This window comes from Notolabrus celidotus, chromosome 18 (genome assembly GCF_009762535.1).
Source record: "Notolabrus celidotus isolate fNotCel1 chromosome 18, fNotCel1.pri, whole genome shotgun sequence".
Classification (NCBI taxonomy): domain Eukaryota; kingdom Metazoa; phylum Chordata; class Actinopteri; order Labriformes; family Labridae; genus Notolabrus; species Notolabrus celidotus.
Genome location: NC_048289.1, coordinates 2551342 through 2573952, shown reverse-complemented (window position 1 = coordinate 2573952; position 22611 = coordinate 2551342). Strand labels below are relative to the sequence as shown.

The 22611-nt window shown below is 43.5% G+C and overlaps 1 protein-coding gene across 1 annotated transcript in view; it reads left to right on the top strand.

The window, feature by feature from the left end:
• Positions 1-705: 705 nt before the first annotated feature.
• Positions 706-22611, top strand: part of cacna1g (calcium channel, voltage-dependent, T type, alpha 1G subunit) — a 436435-nt gene continuing 414529 nt past the window's right edge. The window contains exon 1 of the mRNA XM_034708799.1: positions 706-1022. Coding sequence (XP_034564690.1) covers positions 706-1022 — 317 coding nt within the window. The remainder of the gene's footprint in view (positions 1023-22611) is intronic.

The following is a 22611-nucleotide window of genomic DNA, read 5'->3' as shown; positions in this document are numbered from 1 at the left end:
ATGAGTGATGCAGCTGAAGTTTGGAAACAACTCAAACAATATTTATACAGTTGATTATGAAGACAGAAATGTTGCTGTTGTATTTTTAAGAACATGAATGCGAACCTTTCTCTGATTTTTTAGAATCTAATTAGAAGCTCCGTTTATTCCTGCAGCCCGTGAGACATATTCACGATGTGTTCGATCATCATTCATGCAAATAAAAAAGAAACAAACATTTTATATTCATCCTCCAAAACAATTTATGCAATTATGTGTCGATGGTGTGTGCGTAGTTCTTCCTGAAATAACCCATCCTCCGCTGCACTACTGTTGCCTGCTCCTATGATATTCAGATCTGCTTGTGAGGATATGTGAAGTTGTTGCTTCCTGAAGATAAAACTGGTATATTAAACATTTGGATTCATCTGATTCTCCATCATCCCTGATGAGACTGCTGCAGACTCTTTGCATTTCCATGATTTTGCATGATTGTCAGCTTTATGTCATCATATGATGCTGCTGCTGCTGCAACCCTAAAGGAGGCGGAGTGGATCCAGCAGTAATGTAAAGGCTGAGTCCATTATCTCATGGAGAGTCCATGTGTGTGAGAATATGCTTCTGTAAGATACTGAAGCTGTGAGCGATTGAATAAAGCACAGGACAGACGTGAGGCGTAAAGAGATGCAGTTCATTTATCATGTGTGTGTTACTTGCAGGAGGTGAATGATGGCAGAGGATGGGGGAAATCTCTCCGGGGTCCCTGATGCTAGGGACTCGGAGGGTCACTCCACTCTGCCGAGGACCTTCATCCGGCTCAATGACCTGTCTGGGGCCGGTATAGGAGGCGGGGAGCGTGCTGCTGATGTGGTGGTGGTGGAGCCAGCCTCCCCTGCACCTGATGGGATCTCTATGGCCGGAGATGAGGGGTCAGCGAGCGGGGATGAGACGCTGCCCTATCCCACTCTGGCCCCTGTGGTCTTCTTCTACATGAAACAAACTACCAGGCCTCGGAGTTGGTGTCTTAAGATGGTCTGCAACCCATATCCTTTTAGTTGTGTGGCAGGAGTCATGTGCTCTCTCGCTGTGGTGGAAGGTAAGGAACACCTGCTGGGCTGTGCGGCTTTTCCAGTTGACCTCAGGGGTTAATTAAATGATCCTGAGACATGGGATCATAAAGGAGGCACATGTGCTGCTTTGATGCACTGATCAGGCTGACATGAGTGTGTGTGACTGTATTGATTACCTTTGCCTGCTGAGTGTGTGTGAGCTTTATAAAAAAGACCTGATTTGAGGTATAAAATATGAGCGCTGGAACACCTCATGCTTCATGTGTGTGTTTGGCACCTCGGTCCCATGATTACGGCTCACACATTACGCTCTGATTCTCCGGAGCTGAGCGGGTGTTAGCCTCTGATCGATCCATCATAACAAATGCAAGAGATGGAACTATTGACCTCAGCTGACTGGGCCTGCTGTCAGAACCTGTGTGTTATAATGAGTTTATTGATACACACCTGGAGTGGCTGTTTATTGAGTTCTGGCCTTTACTTTGGGGTTGATACTAAAAGAGGGGCGGAGTAGATTCAAGTCACAACGCCTTATTGAATCACCCCTGCCTCTTAAGTGTGTTATCGATTCATGCTCGTGCACTGATTCACTTTCAGTGGAGACTTTTTTCTTTCTGTCAGGTCGTCTTTCTTTGAGATGTGTAGGCGACACACATGAGGTTTGATTTTTGTTTGTTGAAGAGTTTAGGAAGGACATTTTTTTGGCAGATTTTGCTCTTCTTCACTGTTTTAGCATTTCTTTGTTATGCCTCCTCCTCCTCTCTTCAACCACCCATTCCTTCTTCCAGTTACTTTCACCCTGTCCCTCATCCCTCCTTCCTCATCTCTCAAGGTTTTACTGGCCGAACTCCTCTCACTCTCTGTTTCTCCTCTCAGCTCTGTGTCGTTCTCATCTGCTGTCCTCCTCTAATCCTGTGTGTGTTCTCTCCTCTGTCTTAGTTTCCCATCGATCACAGCTGATTTCCATGTCTGTAAATGTCAAATCTTTAAAGGTCTGACAAATAGACTTTTTTTAGCCACAGGGCAGATAAGTCCCTCATGGCCTCTCAGGGATCAGAGGCAAACCTTGATACTGTTATCCGAGTCAGGCGCTCTCTCAAACATGCTGGTTTCACAGACATCCCACTGGGACCCCTACTTTAGGACAGGGCAGCTGGAATCTGACCTGCAGGGGTTTTTATTTGTATCTGTTAGTGAAGATGATTAAATGAATATGATGTTAGGACTGTCAAATGACTTATTATTTAAATATTGATTAATCCCTAACTCTCATTAATTCATAGGTATGAACAGAATTCTTAATCTTGTGTTTAGAATTACATTATTTAGCATTTTAAAACATTTTTTTTTTTTAAAGTTATATTTTTTGGTCTTTTTGCCTTTATTTGATAGGATAGTGAAGAGAGACAGGAAATGTGGGGAGCAGAGAGCGGGGGAAGACATGCAGGAAATGGTCGACCAGCCGGGAATCGAACCGGCAACCCCTGCGACGAGGACGATAGCCTCTATATGTGGGGCGCTTAGACCGCTAGGCCACCAGCACCCCAATTTTAAAACATTTTTGAAGTCCGTTTAAACACGTAAAGCAATACTTACCAGCATCAATGCAATTAAATGTAGTGTTTGATCTTGACTTGTACATGAATTATTTAAATAAATGCTGCACTGCGACACCACTGAGGTCTGAAACCAGGACCTGGAGGTAGCAGACAGCTTCAAAATGCTTCTTCTGAGAAACACAGACTTTATTTTTTTACACTGTTAAACATGAAGAAATATGCAAAGTGCATTACAAAATATGCATCACATGACAAACATAAACTCCTTGAACTGTCAGTGTCACCATCATCAGTCTGATCAGCTGCACCTGCATGCTTAGCTCTAAGGTGTTATAACAGACTTGGGGACTTAGTTGATCATTTTGAAAGGGACAAAGTTGCACAGGATTAAAATAAGCTTGTTGATTTCAGTCCTTAATTGCATCTTGAATAATGAGTTAGCTCTAGTGGCCCTGTCACGCCAAGACGATTTAGCCAGCGATTTCCTGATGTATCAAAATGCCTCTAAAACAATTTCAGGCGTAAAAATAACATATTCATAACTTATGCCCAACTATAGTGCATTTGTGTAATAACGCAGACAAAGTGTATAAAAAGTCTGCTGCTGGTTAATGACGATGTATACGTGTTGAAATGAGATGCTCTTCAGGTGTGTGTTATTAAAAACTCTGCAGTCTCTCTTTGTAAGAACATGATGAGCCGTGGAGAGTGTCAGAGGAGTGAAACCAGCAGGAACACAGCCTCTGCTCTTTACAACAAGTTACACTTATTGACTGCAGTGCTTTCAAAAACGTCACCTTTTGAACTTCATTGAATTCAACAGCAGCAGCTTTATCGTTGAACACCAGCAGACTCCGACATGCTGGCTTCAGCTTCTGTTTCAGAGGCTCTGCTGTTTGACACTGAGTGAGGGCTCCAAGGCTTCACACACTCACACACACGCATGCAGACACACAGCTCTACGTGTGTGAACGTGTGGCAACCATCGCAGAACGCACCTACAACTTATGACCACGTATACCAGCGTGCTCTTAACTTATACAAAAGTTACCTAGAACTTATGAGACGTACGCCAGAGTACTCGCCAATTTTTTTATACGCCGGCATACGTTGGCTAAATCGTCACGGTGTGACAGGGACATAACCGTCGTAGCCCTGACAGCCTCTTTCATTTGTTTCGGTCAAACATCACTCTCCTCTTCATCACTAAACATCTGCCTGTTCTCTGTGGACTGTAGCAGTATTGTCATCCTCTAATTGGTGATGGAGGATATCCGTACAACTTATTTAGCTGCTAAAACTGCTCATTAGTGTCAATATGCCAGGTAATATCTGAATGATTGGGGAGATATTAATTTGGTCACACACTCAGCTGCGGTTTATGGAAAATCTAAAAACAGAGTATCCTGAATTTAGATTTCGGAAAACAGCCGGACTGAATCCTGCCTGACACTTTTCAGATGACAGTTGAATTGTGTGTCTGTGGATTGGCAGGAGTCTGTTGAAACCTCCTTTGAGATGAAGTGAAGCCCTGAAGGAATGCTGGGTAATCTGTGATTGAGTATGCATCTGTATGTGAGCGTACAGGGGGAGCGTTTCCCTGTTGCCCTTTCATTTCTATCTATTGTGATTAAAGGAAAGGTCACTGCATCTGTAATGTTACTGAAATTGATCTGTTTCTATGCCCCCTGTGCGTGTGTGTGTGTGTGTGCACTGCTGAACTTGTGTTTACTCTGATGCTTTGTTTCCAGATAACAGATGCAGATCTAACAATAATGTGAACACTCACTATCTGTCCGACCAGCCACTTTCTTCCTCTCTCTGGTTGAAGAATTAATCCTGCAGTAGTCCCTCTTTCTCTGACTATAAATACATCCACAGCAGCAGCAGCAGCAGCCAGGACTGGCTCGGCTCTGATGCACAGAGACTGCTTCCTCTGTCTGATGCTGTAGATCCACAACAACACAGGAAAGCCCGACTGATCTCAGGGCCAGAATCTATTCTAAACAGGCATATCCTCGGTAAGCCTTCGGCATGAGGAGGCCTGCATCCCTTTGCAGCAGTCTGTAGTAATTAGGACCCCTGGATACTTGCTGAGGTATTTAGGGTCTAATTGAAGACCCCTGGGGTGGGGCTCTGAGTGATGTTTTGCCCAGCACATTGCTTGTGTGAAATCCCCTCTGCTGGTTTTGCTAATGATTCCCTCAGAATCGGAGCACGATAGAGAGTGAAAGCTTTTGTGTGTGTGAGTGGGGTTGTGTAAGCAGCACAAATATACACACACACACACACACTTCCACAGGACTCCCGTAGGTGTCTCCTCTCTGGCGGGGAGGTGGATGTTGTGCCAAGACGCAGGAGGAGGAGGGGAGTTTGGGAATACATCCAGGACTCTCTATCCTTTGCTCACACTGATTTGAGCCGAGGATTACACGGCTCAGAGCAGCGAGGGAGGGCACCTGGTCAGGGGAGGTGTTTCTCATGTCAGTGATACAGTTTCACAGGAAGACAGACACAAACCTCGTGTGTGCTCGGGGGAATGGAGGAGTGTTGTCAGGATATGTAACTGATTTGTTTTTCTCATTTGTTGCTTGATGCTTCGGTCAAACGAAGGAAACAAACGCTCTCTTAACGGGCAGAAAATGTTTCCTACATGAACCGTTACCTTTTCTCCTCTCACCCCTCCGCCTCCTCTTGTGCTTCTCTTTTCTCTTGGATCCCTCGCTTTTTTCCCTTCTCTTAAAGAGGATCCCTCGCTTTTCTCCCTCCTCTTTGCCTTTGGCTGGGGAGTGAGGAGGGGTGTATGAGTGTGTGCCATCTCCAGCTACCTACCAAACCAGCAGAAGAGGAAGAAAAACACAGAGAGCATGGGGGAACATAGAGCAGAGGGATTTCAGAGTACCTGCCATCGAGTCAACTCCATATTTCCTCTTTGCTGCATCACCTCGTTCACACACTTTCCATGAGTCAATCACATATTTACAACTTCCTGCAGTTGTAGATTTTGATACTAATTGCACCAAAAGATGAACCCTGTGGTCGTCTATATGAGCTGGATCTGTAGGTCCTCTGCTCCTCTCTGTAACTCTGTCATGAGCTCTGCGTATGCGCGGAAAGATTATGCTCAATAAAGTATTCATTTACTCGTCCATGCAAGGCATCTTCAGTGTGTGTGCGGGGACGTCTGTGATTCATGAGTCTCACTGAGCATGTGATGTGACTTGCATGTATTTTGCATGTAGAGTGCTGGCCACAAGGGGTGTGTGTGTGTGGGTGTGTGTGTGTGTGTGTGTGTGTGTGTGTTAGATTAATAATTAACTGGTGAATTAAACATAGATTTTTGAGAAGCAACTTTTTATGTTAAATCTTATTAAAATAGATAAGTTCATGTTAATAACTTGTTAAATGGATGATGTAGGAATTGTTGACCAATCAGAAGCCTCCTTGATGAGGTGGTGACTATCCCCACATGTCCGCTCATGACTCTTTATCGACTCAGTGGATCAGATCAGGGCTACAGCTTGTTGTACCTGAAGTTAAGTAAGGGATAATATATGGTTTGCAGGTCGTTATGGGAAATAGAATCCTGACAGGGGGAGACAAGACCCCAACACCAAGCCTACATTATACCGCTTATTACCCAGCTACTAACTTAAGATACAAACACGTTGTTAAAAACATTGATTAAAGATGATTTGATTGGTTTTTAATGATTTATGTTTACAGTTTTTAAAAATAGTCCCAGTGATTCCTCGTCAGTGATCGTTCCATGGTGATGGATTCTTCTCTGCCTGTTGTGGTGGATTGAACATGAAACTGTCCTCATTCAGCTCTCCTCCTTCTCTGAGCTCTGCGGTTCACACACCTTTAAAAAGAAACTAATGCCACAACTTTGAACCCTGCTGCTATCATCACCACCGCTCATGGTTTAACTTTCTTTGTAGAGATCGCTAACCTTAAGTTTCTCTCACCTGCTCCGCTCCTTCATCATATTGATGGACAGGATCCTATATGAGAATGTCTGTAGCCTGCTGATTTAGCATGCTAATTGAAGCTAACGTTTTAGCCACATTGTTTTGATGCTAACTGAAGCTAACCTTACACCCTTACGGTCTATGGTGTCAACAAGCAGAAGCTAAATGTGTCTGAACTCTTTTCTGTGGATTGATTTGACATGACGTGTGATCAGTTTGTCTCTGGTGTTGCTCATGTTAGTGAAAGTTAATAACCGTTGTCAAGGGGTTTCGACCAATCAGAATCAAGCATCTTACGTCTTACTTGTTTGTCTCTATCCACCTCATATCTTATCTCACACGGCCAACACAGACGGCTGTTCAACACGAGTCTGGCTCTGCTCAGGGTATCTGCCTTTAAAAAGGGGGGGGTTCTTCAAGTATTGGATTATGGTGGAATTATATTGAGTCTGTATAATCTATGTCTGATGTTTTGTACTGATATAACTATCATCTCTCTCCCTCTCTCTCTCATTCTCCTCTATCCCTCTTTCCTGTGATCAGTTTGTCTCTGGTGTTGCTCATGTTAGTGAAAGTTAATAACCATCGTCAAGGGGTTTTGGCCAATCAGAATCAAGCATCATACACAACCAAAAGATCAGTAAGAGAGCCGGGTAATAACTCATGTTAACTAGCTGTTATCACTTCCTGCCTCTCTACAGATCCACTGGAGCTGAAAGCAGAGAGATTAAACATCAACAAGCTGAACTGTGTTCAAATTATGAGCACTCCTCTTTCCCATTAGTCATTTGTTTGCAAACTTGGACTGTGTTTTGAGTTTCTAGTATTAGAACCTTGTATTTTTCTTTTTCTGTTTGTAACAAAATGTTAAACTCCTATCTTCAGGGCAGGAATCAGTAAGACGCTGAGAGGTGGAGAGGAGAAATCAGGGACAACAAATGAGTGTCAGTAACACTTTCTCTGAGCTCACTCAGCTCTCTTGTGATAACACAGCTCTGCTGAAAACATTGAGCTCTGACTTGAGCTGGTATTCAAGCAGGTGTGTGGGTGTAGAGGTTTGTTATTGTGCAGGAAAATCTGTGGTAGAGTCAGTATTTAATGTGAGCTGTTAGGGATTCACTGCTCGTCGTCAAAGAGCGTTTTCTTAATCTTGCCTCGGAAGAATGAACGAGTGCTTATTACACTCATGTTCAAATATTTAGCAGAATAATTACAGTTATGTTTTGTGCATCCTGTAACCCCACTGTGTGTGCATCCTGCTTTAAAACTCCACGACATCTGCTGTGTGAACACGCAGCTCATGCCCACGATCTCCAAGGTGGTTTGAATAAAGTGAAGGTCCTCCTGGCAGAATGTGTTGAACTCCATCCAACACTGATTCACTGACAGATTAGTTCCCTGGCAGTGACACACTCCTGACACAGCCCTGACACAATCCAGTGTGTGTGTGAAAGTCGGTGATTCAGCTCACTGTGGCGGTGTAAGTGCCAATTATTGATAAATAACAAGAGTGACAATCAGAAGGAGCAGGTAGGAACGGGAGAGTGCGGCGAGCTCAGGCTGTAGTGAGGTGTGAGTAGACGTCTCAGTATGAGGTCTGTCCTGATGAGGAGCTCTGTTTAAGCTGTTAAAGTGAAGCAGGCAAAGCACAGGGAAACCCTTCTTCATGCTCAGTCTGCCTCTTCTTCCTCCTCTGATTACTCCAACACTTTCAGGTTTCATATCGTCAGCCTTTCTGTTGCTGTTTGGTTGGTTCTGGTTGTGGCGGGCGTTTCATTGTTCGACTTTGTGGAATCAGCAGCAGGAATCATTCAGTCCAGCTCAGGCTCGTCTATTTTGGACAGAAACTCTGCTGCATTCAACATCGTGTTGCTATTGTTGACGCTTCTGCAGCGGCATACAAATAAATCCTCGTCCTGCAAAACTCAGACGTGGTAGAAATAGAATATGTAAGGGTGCTGTTTTCTTTCTTCTTTCCCTCTTCCTGTTTGGCTCTCTGGACAACCAAATCTGTTTCTGTAGACTGATACATGAATGTGGTCCTGCTATCAGAAATCAGTATTTAGAAAAGCTGCACAAGCGTATATCATAGTCTGTATAATAAATGGACGTAGTCTCCATGATGTCACCCATCTGTTTCTGCAGCGCTGTTTTGAGGCCAATCGTCAGGGGGAGCCATATTGGAAATGTTGAACTCAAGCTACCTGCTGTCGAGCGATTGTGACGTAAAGAGGCGGGCTTTAAAGCCTCTTAGACAACAGCTACAGTGTTCCTGCCTGTCAATCAAGTCAGCTGTGCCTCTCATTGGAAGACTCGTAATCTCAATATCTTCAAAATTGCTGCGTTATGAAAAAAATTCACCCCCAGAAACTAGCTATCCAGACTCCACTCATCTTTTGAACCAGGCTGTAAACATGTTAATTTCTGCTGTGAAGATCGGCTTCTTTGAATTGGTGTGTATGTGGTTTCTGGTGTTTCTGCAGCCAGCCTCTAGCGGATCCTGGATGAACTGCAGTTTTTAACACTTCCACATTGGACTCATATTTTTTAGACTGGAGGTTGCCGCTTGGTTCAGAGTCAGGGCTTTAAATCAGCAGTAAGTGCCGCCCTTTCATTAGTCAACAATTAGTCATTCTTATGCTACCCAGCGGACCAATCACAGGGGTTGCGATATGAGTTGTTCAACACTTGCACACACTTTTGAAAGTTGCACGTCAGGCTACATACATAGGCTTCTTTGTAGATTCAGGACGACTGCATATTCTGCAGTGTGTCAGGCTTCAAATGTAACTTCAGGAGATCCTCTCAAGAGGAAAAGAACAACCACAAAACCAAAAGTACTCTTGATTAATCCTAATATTCTGCAAAGTTCATTCAATGAAAAATAGAAAATTAAGTTCAAATTAATCACGATATTTGTCAGACCCTTTTCTGACCATGGAAAGTAAAAAATGCCTTGTTTTAAAATTTAGATAATTAAAGCTGGGGTTGGCAGTCTCAGAAAACTAGCATGGATTTGAATGTAGCACTTCCTCATGACTCCGTTTAACCCCTCCCCTCCTCCCTCAGAGCTCCTAGTACTTACAACTGTCATTCTAGCATTATCCAGTTGTTCTGGTGACATGAGATCAGGAGAAAAGTTATAACACATATATAATACTGTAACAGCTCTACTGTTTGTTAAACGTGTTCAGTGTAGATGTTCTTAATTCCTACAGTGTTGACGGTCAGTGAAGGCATCAGGAGAGGTGTAGAGTGTGCGAGCTGGAGAGAGGAGAGACAAGAGGAGAAGTTCTTCATTCATTCAAACATTGATTGTTGTTTTGTTGGTTGGCGTGATCACGGCCGACAGTGACCGGTTATTAAAACTCAACGTGTTCACGAATCGGCTCGTCATCCCTACAGCGTCCGGACGGACGCTACAATACATCTACCTGGTGAGAGCTTTTTAGACTCTGATCCGGACTACAGTCCTGAGCAAAGCACCTCATCGGGTCAGAGGGGACAGGCCCGAGGTCGAGCGAGAGGGGCAGTCAGTAGAGTCAGGGGAAGCAGCGGCAGGAGACGGGGACTCAGAGTACACGCCGGGGAAATGTACGCGCAGGAGGCGGACAGAACGGCAGGACGGGATTTGAATGGTTTAAAATCTTGGCACCCAAAAACGGTGATTGGTTGGTGTTTTCCCAGGTTTACTCCGGCTGTAGATAGCAGCTTTTCTTCGCTCTTTTTTAAGAACACATTATGTATTGATTACCATCAGGACATAAAGATCATTTTAACCAGTATAACAAAAAGTGAATCTAAATCTGATTACCAACCCCAGCTTTAAGGAAGCATTCTTTTTGTTCAGTTTTTTAATGCCCGTTTGTGAAAGTGAAATCCAGTGACCAAAAACTCCACAGATTACAAAAGACCCCATGGTGACTGACCTGGGTTTAATATGACACTCCACAAGTCATGCATTTGACCAACCCTCAGTGACTTGAACATGAAAGTATTTCATCAGAATCTGAAGAAAGCAGGAAGTTCAAAGCCATCTTTGTGACTCTGGACGCCTCAGACCTCATTGAGCCAGCTCACTCAGAACCAGCTCTCGTGTGTTGAAGTCGTCTTCGTGGTTTACTCCTCGAACTGTTGCCTGTAAGTGTTTGCGTGTCTGTGTTGGCGTTGGAGGACTGATACATATCTGTGAGACTCTAAAAAATGGTGATTCACAGGCGAACCACAAACTTCACTGATGACCAAACAGCAGCACGAAGAGCCCTCACATCCCTCCCTCCCTGTGTGTGTGTGTGTGTGTGTGTGTGTGTGTGTGTGTGTGTGTGTGAGTATTATATTTGTTTGTGGACCTTTAAATATGGTGTTTGAGGTGTTTAAATATTTTATACGCTGCATTTCTACTTGAAGAGTTTGTGTTAGCATACTTAAAGCAGAGGAGAAACAAACACAGTTACCTAAATCTACGTTTGCTAAAGCTTTGTAGTGTGCACATTCTGAGCTTTCCATCTCCTCTCAGGTTTTTTTTCTTCTGATCGAGGATGAGGAAGCAGAAGCAGAAAACTTTTCCAAATCTTTCATCCGTCTCCTCAGACTGTGTTGTGCTCTGCCACCCTTTGACTCCAGCGGCCTAGTTAACAAATGAATGTGAATCCTGTAAAAACCACGGGGGAAATGCAGAGTGAGAGAAAAAGAGACGGAGGAGCAAATGAAGAGTCTGAAAACAGGAGGTGTTGAGACTAAGGAGTGTGAACTGTCTGGAGCTCAGTCAAGATTACATCACAGTCTTTGTGCATCTGTGTGTGTGTTGTGTTTCCTATTCCAGTTTTGTCTTTGGTTTAAATGCAGGGTCATGTGTCTTTGTTTGTTTGGCTGCACATTTGTCTCTAATTTCTATCAGTGTATTGTAAAAGAAGAGAAGGATAAAGAGGTTGATTGGTTGATTATTTCCCTGTACCGTTTGACTATGTAATGTGGTTATCAGTTATTGATTAACTTCATCATTTGACTGATTTGATGGTTTTAGACATGGACAGTTATGGTTGAAGCCCCCAGGCAGACACACCTCATCAGGTCTCGATGGTTAAGCAGGATTAGGACCGATCAGGGTCAACTTCTCTGGTAGTGAGCTGATGAGCTGAGATGAAATAATGCAATTTCCATGAATCCTCTTTTAGCAACTTCTAAGATTAGAAACCTGCAATTCTTCGATCTGACTTAAACGTGCCAGATTATGACGTATCGGTCTGCAGAGATCCAAAGAGGCTGGACAACAGGTGGTGATTAATCCCTACATATTGTGTTTCCTCCGGTTAGAAGATAGATGCAGAGACAGTCTTGCTTGTCTATGTGGTCGGGTTTAAAGCAAGGGTTTACCATCGTGTCATGATGATGACATTCAAAGCCTTTATATGCCAGGTAGCAATGTTTGCAAAGGTGAGCATTTCCCTAACTCCATGAGTGACCCAAGTTATCATATTCCGGATATTCCATCCATTTTCTTCCGCTTATCTGGGGTCGGGTCTCGGAGGTGTCAGTCCAAGCAAATTGACCCAGACATCCCTGTCCTCAGTAACACTTTCAAGCTCCTCCTGGGGAATCCTGAGGCGATACCAGACCAGGCGGGAGATATAATCCCTCCACAGAGTTCTGGGTGTACCCAGAAGTTGGATGTGTCCGGAACACCTCTAAAGGGAGGCGTCCGGGAGGCATCCATATGCCACCTCAGCTGACTCCTTTCGACACGAAGGAGCAGCGGCTCTACTCTGAGCTCCCTCCGGATGTCCGAGCTCCTGACTGGTAAATTGAAAGTTTTGCATTTCGGCTCAGCCCCCTCTTTACCACGACAGACTGGTGCAACGCCCACAACGGCGGGGTTTGAGCCTCCTAGCCAACAGCTATGTGTTCCCGCCTGTCAATCAAGTCAGTCATGTCCTTATTTGGGAAAAAATGGGAATCTTAATATCTTCTGAACCGTCACGTTAGAAAAAGATTCACCTCCGTACAGTGTGTGCTGATAAAGAAATTAGCTGTGTAGACCCAAGCTGTTTTTTTAACCAGGCTGTAAACATGTTTATTTCTGCTGTAAAGATCGTCTTCTTTGAATGGGTGTGTATGTGGTTTCTGGTGTTTCTGCAGCCAGCCTCAAGTGGACGCTTGATGAACTGCAGTTTATAACACTTCTGCATTGGCTTCATATTTTGAGACTGGAGGTTGCCGCTTGCTCTGAACCCAGCAGCCTCCATCAACAAAGAAAGTTTTAAAAAGTTAATTCACAGGAAGTATTGCTGAGTTTATTCAGTCTCACCTCCCCTGCTGATCCAAACTGGGCCTGTGTGCCTTCAGTCTTTGCTTTGTGAACCCTTGACCGCCATATGTTGGCGTCCATGGATCACTGTTTCTCTGGTGAGTTGGAGACCTCTGTTGATTCTGAGCTCTCTTGTTGTAGTTATTTGTCCGCTTAATCCTGTTCCTGTTGTTCCCCTACACAAAGATGCCTGTAGCTGGATGTTCTGCCACTCAGAGGGGCTCTGCCTGGTGGGAAAGTGACATCAGTGCGTACCCTCTATAGGGTACCGAAGGGAATAAGGGGACGACCTTTCTAAATTGGTTTTATTTTTGCTCTCCTTCGACGTGTTTTCCTTTTTTTTCTGAGCCCCCTCTCTCCGTGGGCTGTTCCATGAAATGGCTGTAAGTTTATGTAGGACTCAGTCCAAGATTTTCCCACCAGCTTTTTCTCATTAGGGTATTGTAGAAGACTTTAGCTTGACTGCACAGAGTGGCAACAGAAGGGGGTGGAGGTAGAGGAGAAGGAGAAGAAGGAATCGGGGTGGGCAAGCTGTACAGTCGAACACAGCAGAATCTTATTGGGCCTCTGAATGGAGTGATCTGCAGCTCTCTCACTGAGGCAGAGTTTCCTCCTACAGCATATATACTCTCTCACTCCTCTCTCTGTCACCCCTGCTTTTCTTCCCCGTTCTGCCTTTTGCTTTATTCCACCACATAATTCAGTCTCAGCATACTTTCCTTACTTCCAGGCGTATCACTTCTCGGCTTCCTCTACCACCGCCTCTTTCTGCTGTTCACAAACAGCTTCATGTAAGAATAGGGAATGGGGTTGAATGTCGTTACCCTATACTGTGTTTCTTCTCCTTATAAGACAGAGAAATGGCGTGCTCTTCTGCATCCCCACACAGGCAGTAAAATCAAAGTAAAAGGCAGGATTACCTGCAGAAGCACACACAGTGAATCTTTTGAAATGTCCAAAGGTTTTTAGCTATGTAGGCAAAACTAGTAAGTAAGTAACATCAGGGCCAATGACGTTAAGTCCCCTGTTGCCAGGCACTTTTATACTGCTGGCCACAGAGTTTTTATGCTGAGATTCATGGGGATTGAGTCTGTTGGGCCATTGTCAAGAGGGGGTGATAGGGACAAGAAACTCCTTCAGAGAGAGGCTTATTGGATCCACTACCTGCAAACAGTCTCCTAGAGGCAAGGCAGGCAGGCAAGGCAGCTTTATTTGTATAGCGCATTTCACACACGAGGGCAACTCAATGTGCTTTACATTAAAACATTAAAAGCATTGGAGACATTCAGACAGGTATAAAAGAACACAATTAAAATGACAAATATAATAAAACAGAAAAGAAAAGGAAAATTAGAAATATATTAAAAATTACATTAAAATTTTAATTTAAAGTGGGTTAAAATAATCTAAGATAGGAAGGCAGAGGTAAATAAAAAAGTCTTAATCTTTGATTTAAAAGAGGTGAGAGTTGGAGCAGACCTGCAGCTTTCAGGGAGTGTGTTCCAGATATGTGGTGCATAATGACTAAACGCTGCTTCACCATGTTTCCTTCTGACTCTAGGAACTGAAAGCAGACCAGTACCTGATGACCTCAGAGGTCGAGGTGGTTCATAAAGTAGTAGCAGATCAGCAATGTATTTTGGGCCTAAACCATTCAGTGCTTTATAAACCATCAGCAGGATTTTAAAGTCTATTCTCTGACAGACAGAAAGCCAGTGTAGGGATCTAAGAACTGGAGTGATGTGGTCTACTTTTTTGGTCCTTGTTAGGACTTGAGCAGCAGCATTCTGTATGAGCTGCAGCCGTCTGATGGACTTTTTAGGGAGTCCTGTAAAGACCCTGTTACAGTAGTCTAGTCTGCTAAAGATAAATGCATGGAGGAGTTTTTCTGCATCCTGCTGAGACATAAGTCCTTTAATCCTTGATATATTCTTAAGGTGATAGTAGGCGGACTTTGTAATTGTCTTAATGTGGCTGCTGAAATTAAGGTCTGAGTCTAAGACTACACCAAGGTTTCTGGCTTGGTTTGAACATTTCATCATTGCAGATTGATAGAGGCTTGAATTAGTTTTCTTTCTCCTTTTTCTTGTAACATTTATTTATTTGTCACTTGTATTTTGATGACCCACATTTGGATGACAGTTGAGGTTGTCGGGTTGTGATTTTTTGGGGATCTTTGTGTGTTTTGTACATTTCTTAGTCTGGAACAGCAATCAGGTGCTTTATTGGCACGATTTTGTTATTTCTTGGTTATATATATGTCGTTGGGCTTAAAAAGGAATGGATCCCTGCAGTCCTTGTTGAACTGTTTGAAAGATGTAAAGTTATGGCTGAGCCTAAACTTTCTGCACCTTAATGAGAAAAAGACTGAGGTCATCATATTTGGACAGCCCCAACAGTTCGATGGGAGCACTCTCGGCCCTCTCGCAGCAAATATGCACACCTCTGTAAAGAGCCTAGTGTTCATTTCGACAGTGCCTTCAAATTTGGAAAACAAATCTCTTCTGTTGTTAAGTCCAGCTTCTTTCAGCTGAGACTCATAGCTAAGGTGAAGGCCTATCTCCCTTCCAAGGATTTAGAGAGAGTGGTCCATGCCTTTATTACTTCTAGGCTTGACTATTGTAACTCTTTGTATGTGGGCTTAGACAAAAGATAAAGCTTATAGTTAGAGCTGGATCAGGCTTGGACCAGCTTTTGTCATGCTGCTATAGGCCTAGACTGCCGGGGGGAACTGGCACACTGACACACTGGGATCCTAGCTCACCCTCTTCCCCCCAACCCCTTCATCACTTCCTTTAACTCTCCCTGTCCCATTAAAGTTACTAACCATAGACCTTTCTGGAGTCCCTGAGCTCCATTGTCTCGTAGATTCCTATGAGCTGCCGTAGACGTCCTCCTGCTGTGGACGATCTGGACTCCAGCTGATACGGACGTGCTGGACTCCAGCGGCAACAGCTTCTACGACTCGTCTCATCACTATCACCTCTCTCTCTTACTCCCCTCTATCTGTCTTTCCAGACCCAACTCAGTCGAGGCATGATGTCTGTCTAACATGAGTCTGGTTCTGCCTGAGGTTTCTGCCTGTTAAAGGAAGTTTGTCCTCACCACTGTAACTAGCTAAATACTGCGATGTGCAATGCTCATGGTGGATTAAGGTGGGGTCAGACTGAGTCTTACCCTGTCTTGGTGTTGGGTCTCTGTTCATAATTTGACATAGAGTGGTCTAGACCTCCTATGTTTGTAAAAGCGTCTTGAGATAACGTTTGTTGTGATTTGGCGCTATACAAATAAAGATTGATTGATTGATTAATTGATTAGACTTGTCGTCTATTCAGCGCCTGCAGCTTGCTCAAAACGCTGCTGCTCGCCTCCTGACTGGCAGGAAAAAAGAGGGAGCACATCACACCTGTGCTGCGTGCTCTCCACTGACTCCCAGTCCGTCACAGGATTGATTTTAAAGTTGCACTTTTAACGTACAAGGCTGTAAATGGATTGGCACCATCCTACTTGGCTGATCTTCTCCATGTTCATAACCCAGCTCGTGCACTGAGGTCAACAAACCAGCTGCTCCTGGGTGTGCCTAAAAGTCGCCTTAAAACCCGGGGGGACCGAGCCTTTGCAGCAGCGGGCCCCTGAGCTCTGGAATGGCTTGCAACTCCAATTAAGATCGGCCCCACTGTTGAATGTTTTAAATCTTTGTTGAAGACTCATCTCTTCTCTTTGGCCTTCTCCTCGTGAAGAGGCTGGTAATATCAGTCTCCAGTGACCACAGAGGCTTGTATTTTGACTGACTGTTTCATTGATGTGTTTGTTTATTTTTGGCTCCTGTGTTGCTGATTGTGATTTATCACTGTTTGTTACTTGGTATACTTTTTTGTTATTATATTACGTTGTTTTTTCTGTGGTTTTGCACCTGGTGATAATTGCTTATAAATGAGACACACCCACCTTGTTGGGTGAGGCGCTGATTAAAGCCTCGGGCTGAAACGCGTTCATTTCTCTGAGCTGCTGTCTCTTTCTGCTGTAAAAGTTTGGAACTTATTGCGAGTGCTGACATTTTTCAACTCGTTCTTCTCCTTATAAACTGCAGACTCCTTCTCTCACCTCCTGCTCATTCTTCTTGTGATAACTTCATCTCTTCTATTCCTGCTTTTTCCCCTCCGATTGATAAGAGAGAGAGCGGCACAGCAGGGGACGCTGTGTCTGACAGCAGGACTTATTAGGCCGTGTTACTAACTAGGGACTCAGGTGGTGTAGACACACACCAGATCTGACTGCTGGCCTTATCTCAGTCTAAAACACACACACACACACACACACACACACACACACAAACTATGAAATACACCTACCTTTCTTCTCTCAGTGAGACAACACGTCAAACGAGTAAACTGCTCGGCGGCGTTGTGAGTTTGGAGAAAAGGTAGAGAATACATCTTTCTTATCACGTTCTGCACTTTCTCTTGTTCCTCCTTCCACCTCTCTCCTCCATCCTCTCTGTCTCTTTATCTCAATCGCTCTCTGTCAAGTCATCAGGACACTAATCAGGATTCTCCCGCTGCATGGCCGGGGAGTCTGGCGATGGAGCGAGAAAAAAATGACAGAGATGTCTTATTATAGATAACAAACGAGGGATATAAATACCTCTGGAGGCGGGAGGCTTATGTAAGAGTCATGATATGTCCAGTGGCCTCTAAGCCTGCCCGTGCAGGAGATCATATGTGTGTGTGTGTGTGTGCGTGTGTGTACATGTGTGGCTCTATGTGGTCACTTTTCTCCCTGCACCTACGCACTTTAATAAATCCCTCTCATACATGTGGATGCAATATGGTACATGCCATAATCATACGACTGTACAGCAGATTGCATGATGGTCTTCCCCCCATGTGCAGTAAGCCTGGTGTGTTCCAGTTAGCGCTGATTGAGCAGAGGCTGAGTGGAACTTAATGAACTTCAGCAGCCATGTCTGCTCAGTGGGCTGGACCTTCCTGCTCATCACTCATGTCTGTTGTGTCTAATCCCTCAGCGGTGAGGAGGACAGCCTGCTGAAGGACGGATGGGCTATAATAGAAGCATGATGGTGTATTGATGAGCATCAGTTCATGTCTGTGTGTTTGGGAATTATCTGAACCCTTTGATATACAAGCCTGAACCATCTAATAATTGCCATGAAATTCTTATTCTTTGAAAATGGAGTGTTTGTTGGACCTACTGACAAATTAAAAAAAATTAATTAAATAGCAATTTTCATATATGAGTTTTAATTTGTATCATATGTGATACATCAGGGATTTTGGTGCAGTTTTTTTGCTCAAAGCTTCTCCTTTTTTAAACAAACTAAAACACATGAAAACAACATTTTTAGCCTGTTAAACTTAGTGTTCTTGAAAATTTTCCCAAAGTAATTTCAAACATTTATTTTTTTCCATATTGCACGACGATGTCATACATATTCTGTATCTGCTACACAACAAAAAACCTAATTTATTGTGTATTTCTTCTCTGAATTGTTCAGTTTTTAGTGGAAATCAATGAGAAAAAGATAATTATTTACTAGGGAGTCATGGCAACATTTAACCAGTCATCAATCATCATGATACAGCAGGTTACAAATGTAAAAATACAATATACGTTATAAATACCTCAATTTATAATCTAAATATACCTCATTATGTCATTTAAACATGTTCTTAAATAATAAAAAGACTGTATGTTCCTTTATGGAATAATGTATGAAATGTGATAAGATGATGATTGACAGGTCTGTAAATAAATGACCTTATATACCTGCTGTATCTGTGTTATACACACATTTTCAACACGGTTTGACTATAAATTAAGTCATGAAATATTAATTAGTTTTACATCAATCCAGTAATTATTCCTCTTGACGTTTCAGGAACATTTAGATTTTTTGTCATCCAAACTTTTTCAAACTTGTTAAAAATATCCCTGAAAAACCTCGAGTGGGTCTCTGATCCACAGCTGACATTTTGGATGTCTAAGGTGACGTCCTTCTGGTGCATGAATTACTCACACCTGGTGGATTATCCGTGCACTGCATGTATCCGATTGTAAACGTCAGGTTTTTTCTGAAAGAATATATCAGAGGTCTCAAAAACTGATGCTTGGTGTTATAGGGTTAAGTGTTTGGTATGCATGGGGGTCAACAGTTGTTCTTACTGAGAACTGAGAAGCTCACTGTTGTCTACCTGTGTTTGAAATCATGACCCAAGGTGTGAAAGGCTTAAAGAAGTGTTAAAGTGGCAACTATAGGCGTGTGTTCAGCTGATGTATGGACACGTGTATGTGTGCTTATCTCTGCACTTTACCCGTTCTGTGTGTGATCCGTTTTCCTCCAGCAGCTGCACTGATATGACTCACCTGCACTCCGGCACACACACAGACCCGTACTTTTGGGCTCTGTCCCTCTTGGTGCTCGGCCCAAATCACTGTGACATTTACAGTTTCGCAGCCATTAGAGCTTAATGTCTCAGGGGTGGCTGTGTGATAGTGGCAGCAGCGTTTTGTGAAAGCACCGCGGCTCAGCTGCACCTGTGCTGGGATCAGCTGAGGAGGTAATGGGTTCAAGTCCCCTGAGCATGAGGCTTACCAGATTTAAAGCCTGTTACAAGGTCGGATGAAGCAGGTGTAATCCGTAGAATAAATATCATAGATCAGTGCATTAAGTACCTTATGATACAGTTATCAGGTGAAGGGGCTCATCAGCTGCGTGTTTGGATGTTTGACAGCAAGAGGAAATGATGGTAGAACAGATCAAAGTGACTGTTTCTGTCAGCTGCATCTCTTTCTGAAAAGTGTACCTCATGAATGTCGTCTTTATGGGCCACATTGGCCAAGCAGTTTAAGCACGCACCCCATATATGCAGAGTCTACAGTCACACAGACAACATACAAAATACAAAAGAACAAATAACCCCCCACCCAACACATACTCCCTTCAGATTAACTAGATAGAACTCCAAAAATGGAGAATGTAACACAAAAAGCAAGTATAATAAAGATAAAGAGATTAAAACAATAATCTAAACATAGTAACACACACCATGGCAATGCTCAATCTAAAGACATACAGCAAGCTGAGCTGTTGACATAAGATAGAAAAGGATCCCAGATTTTTTGAAAGATATGAGCTCCATCACCCAGGGTCAGCCTAATCTTTTCAAGTTTGAGAAAGTAAAGCACACTTCTAATCCAGCTCGAATTGGTAGGTGGGACAGAGGACTTCCAATTCAACAAAATCCTTCTGGCCAACAGAGTCGTAAAGGCTATCAAGTCCTGGCTGGAGAAAGATTAGCTGGAGGAGGAGACACACCAAACAATACTTAAAGAGCTTCACATGTTTAACACCTATGTGGGAGCTCAAACTTTGGTGACATTTCAGTTCTGTTTGACACAAAATGCGTACTGCTCCTGACTCGTCTACTGGGATGTCTTAGAGTCCCCAAAGCACAGTGTTGTCGTTACTCTCCATCACAGCAGCAGCTGGAAGCAGAACAATGCTCGACTCTGGTGTTCTGAAACGAACAAAGTAGCATGAGATTAAAAACATCATCCTGTTAATTTCAAACCTTAATTGCATTGCAATTAAAATGTTTAAGCTGACAGCCTAATAATTATAACGCATTAAATGATAGCATTTCCAGAATACCATGTAGCATTATTGCTGCAGAAGAAGTCTGCTCGTGAAGAGAGGGGTAATAAAAGACACTTTGACGATGTAATAAAATTTTCTATATATCTGAAAAAGCCCACCAGATCCTGCTGATTCTCACAAAGCAGCAAAAGCTCACTGGAGGATACCGTCAATCTGCAAAACCTGCACCCCCACACACGCAAATGAGACCTGAATGCAAACAACTCAGTCACACAGATTGCATTCAGAGTCCCCCACACACTCATAACGGTGACAATATCATCTCTCAGAGAAACATGCCTTCTCTTCACCTCAGGGTGCAGACCCTCCCACATGCAGGATGAAGCATGAGAGCAAGATCTGCTTTTTGTCTTGATGAATATTTTCTTAGTCACCTCTTCATCGCTCTTCTACTCTTCCTCTGTGTTTTTAACGAGTGAACGTACTGTTGCTTCGCATTATGTAAGATCTGTGATAGACTTCATGCTGCCGACACAAAGCGGGGACATATACGAGCAAATGTAGAGGCCGAACTGCTCAGTGAGTGTGTGTGTGTGTATGTGTGTGTGTGTGTGTGTGTGAGAGAGAGTTTTGCAATCACCTCTTTGTAACTGCAGTTTGCACATGTAGTGCGCCTGAGAGGGAAACCCTGTCTGCCCCTCTGTGTGGGGTTTACTTGTGTGTGTGTGTGTGTGTGTGTGTGTGTTATATGAAACAAGCTGAGTGTGCTGACCTGTTTATTTATGCATGTTGCAGTTACTGGCGGTTATTAAACATGTAATTGGGCGCACAGTACGGCGTGTATTTGAGTTGTTTATTCGTCAGAAGCGGCTTGGTGGGCGCATCTCGTCTGTGCGAGAGTGTGTTCGTACTTTGCGATACATATAAATGCACACACATCCACGCAGTGCGAGGAGGGGAGCCTCTGCAGTCATGGTTTCGGTGTCCCTCGTTAATATGCTCTGTTCAGGATTTCCTACAAGATGTGGCTACAAACCAGTTCCAGACTCCTCTGTCTCTCTCTCTCTCTCTCTTCTTGCCTCTCCCTTTGCTTCCCCCACGTCTCTTTGTCTTTTGAGAGAGAGAGAGAGAGAGAGAGAGAGAGAGAGAGAGAGGTCTGCTTCTAATTTAAAGTGCTCCCTTGCCGTCCTCCTCTGGGTCCTAACTCCGGTCTGCGTCGAGACAAACGCTGCTTTTAAAAAAACCCACAATAAAAATAATAAACAGAGCGGAGAGCAGGGTGTTCATTGGCTGTATAAAGTCAGTTGTTTCATGCTCCTCCTTTATAACAGAGTATATCTGAATGCACTGACTCTTCTCACCTCTGATCTGATGAGTGTGTTAGATCTTCATCATGTGCAGGTAATAACATGCGAAGGACGCCTTCATTGATTTTTCAAAGATTGCACGTCACATGAAGAGGAAATCATATTGACATAATCCAACATCACGGGGATATAGATTCAGCGCTGCATGATTGATGCTACTACTAGAAATATTTTACTGGTGTTTAAATATTGTTATTACCCGGCTCTCTTGCTGATCTTCAGGTTGTGTAAGATGCATGATTCTGATTGGTCCAAACCCCTTGACGACGGTTATTAACTTTCACTAACATGAGCAACACCAGAGACAAACTGATCACAGGAAAGAGGGATAGAGGAGAATGAGAGAGAGAGAGATGATAGTTATATCAGTACAAAACATCAGACATAGATAATACAGACTCAATATAATTCCACCATAATCCAATACTTGAAGAAACCCCCCTTTTTAAAGGCAGACACCCTGAGCAGAGCCAGACTTGTGTTGAACAGCCGCCTGTGTTGGCCGTGTGAGATAAGATATGAGGTGGATAGAGACGAACAAGTAAGATGTATGATGCTTGATTCTGATTGGTCGAAACCCCTTGACAACGGTTATTAACTTTCACTAACATGAGCAACACCAGAGACAAAATGATCACACGTCATGTCAAATCAATCCACAGAAAAGAGTTCAGACACATTTAGCTTCTGCTTGTTGACACCATAGACCGTAAGGTGAGGTAAAACCGTTAGCTTCTGTT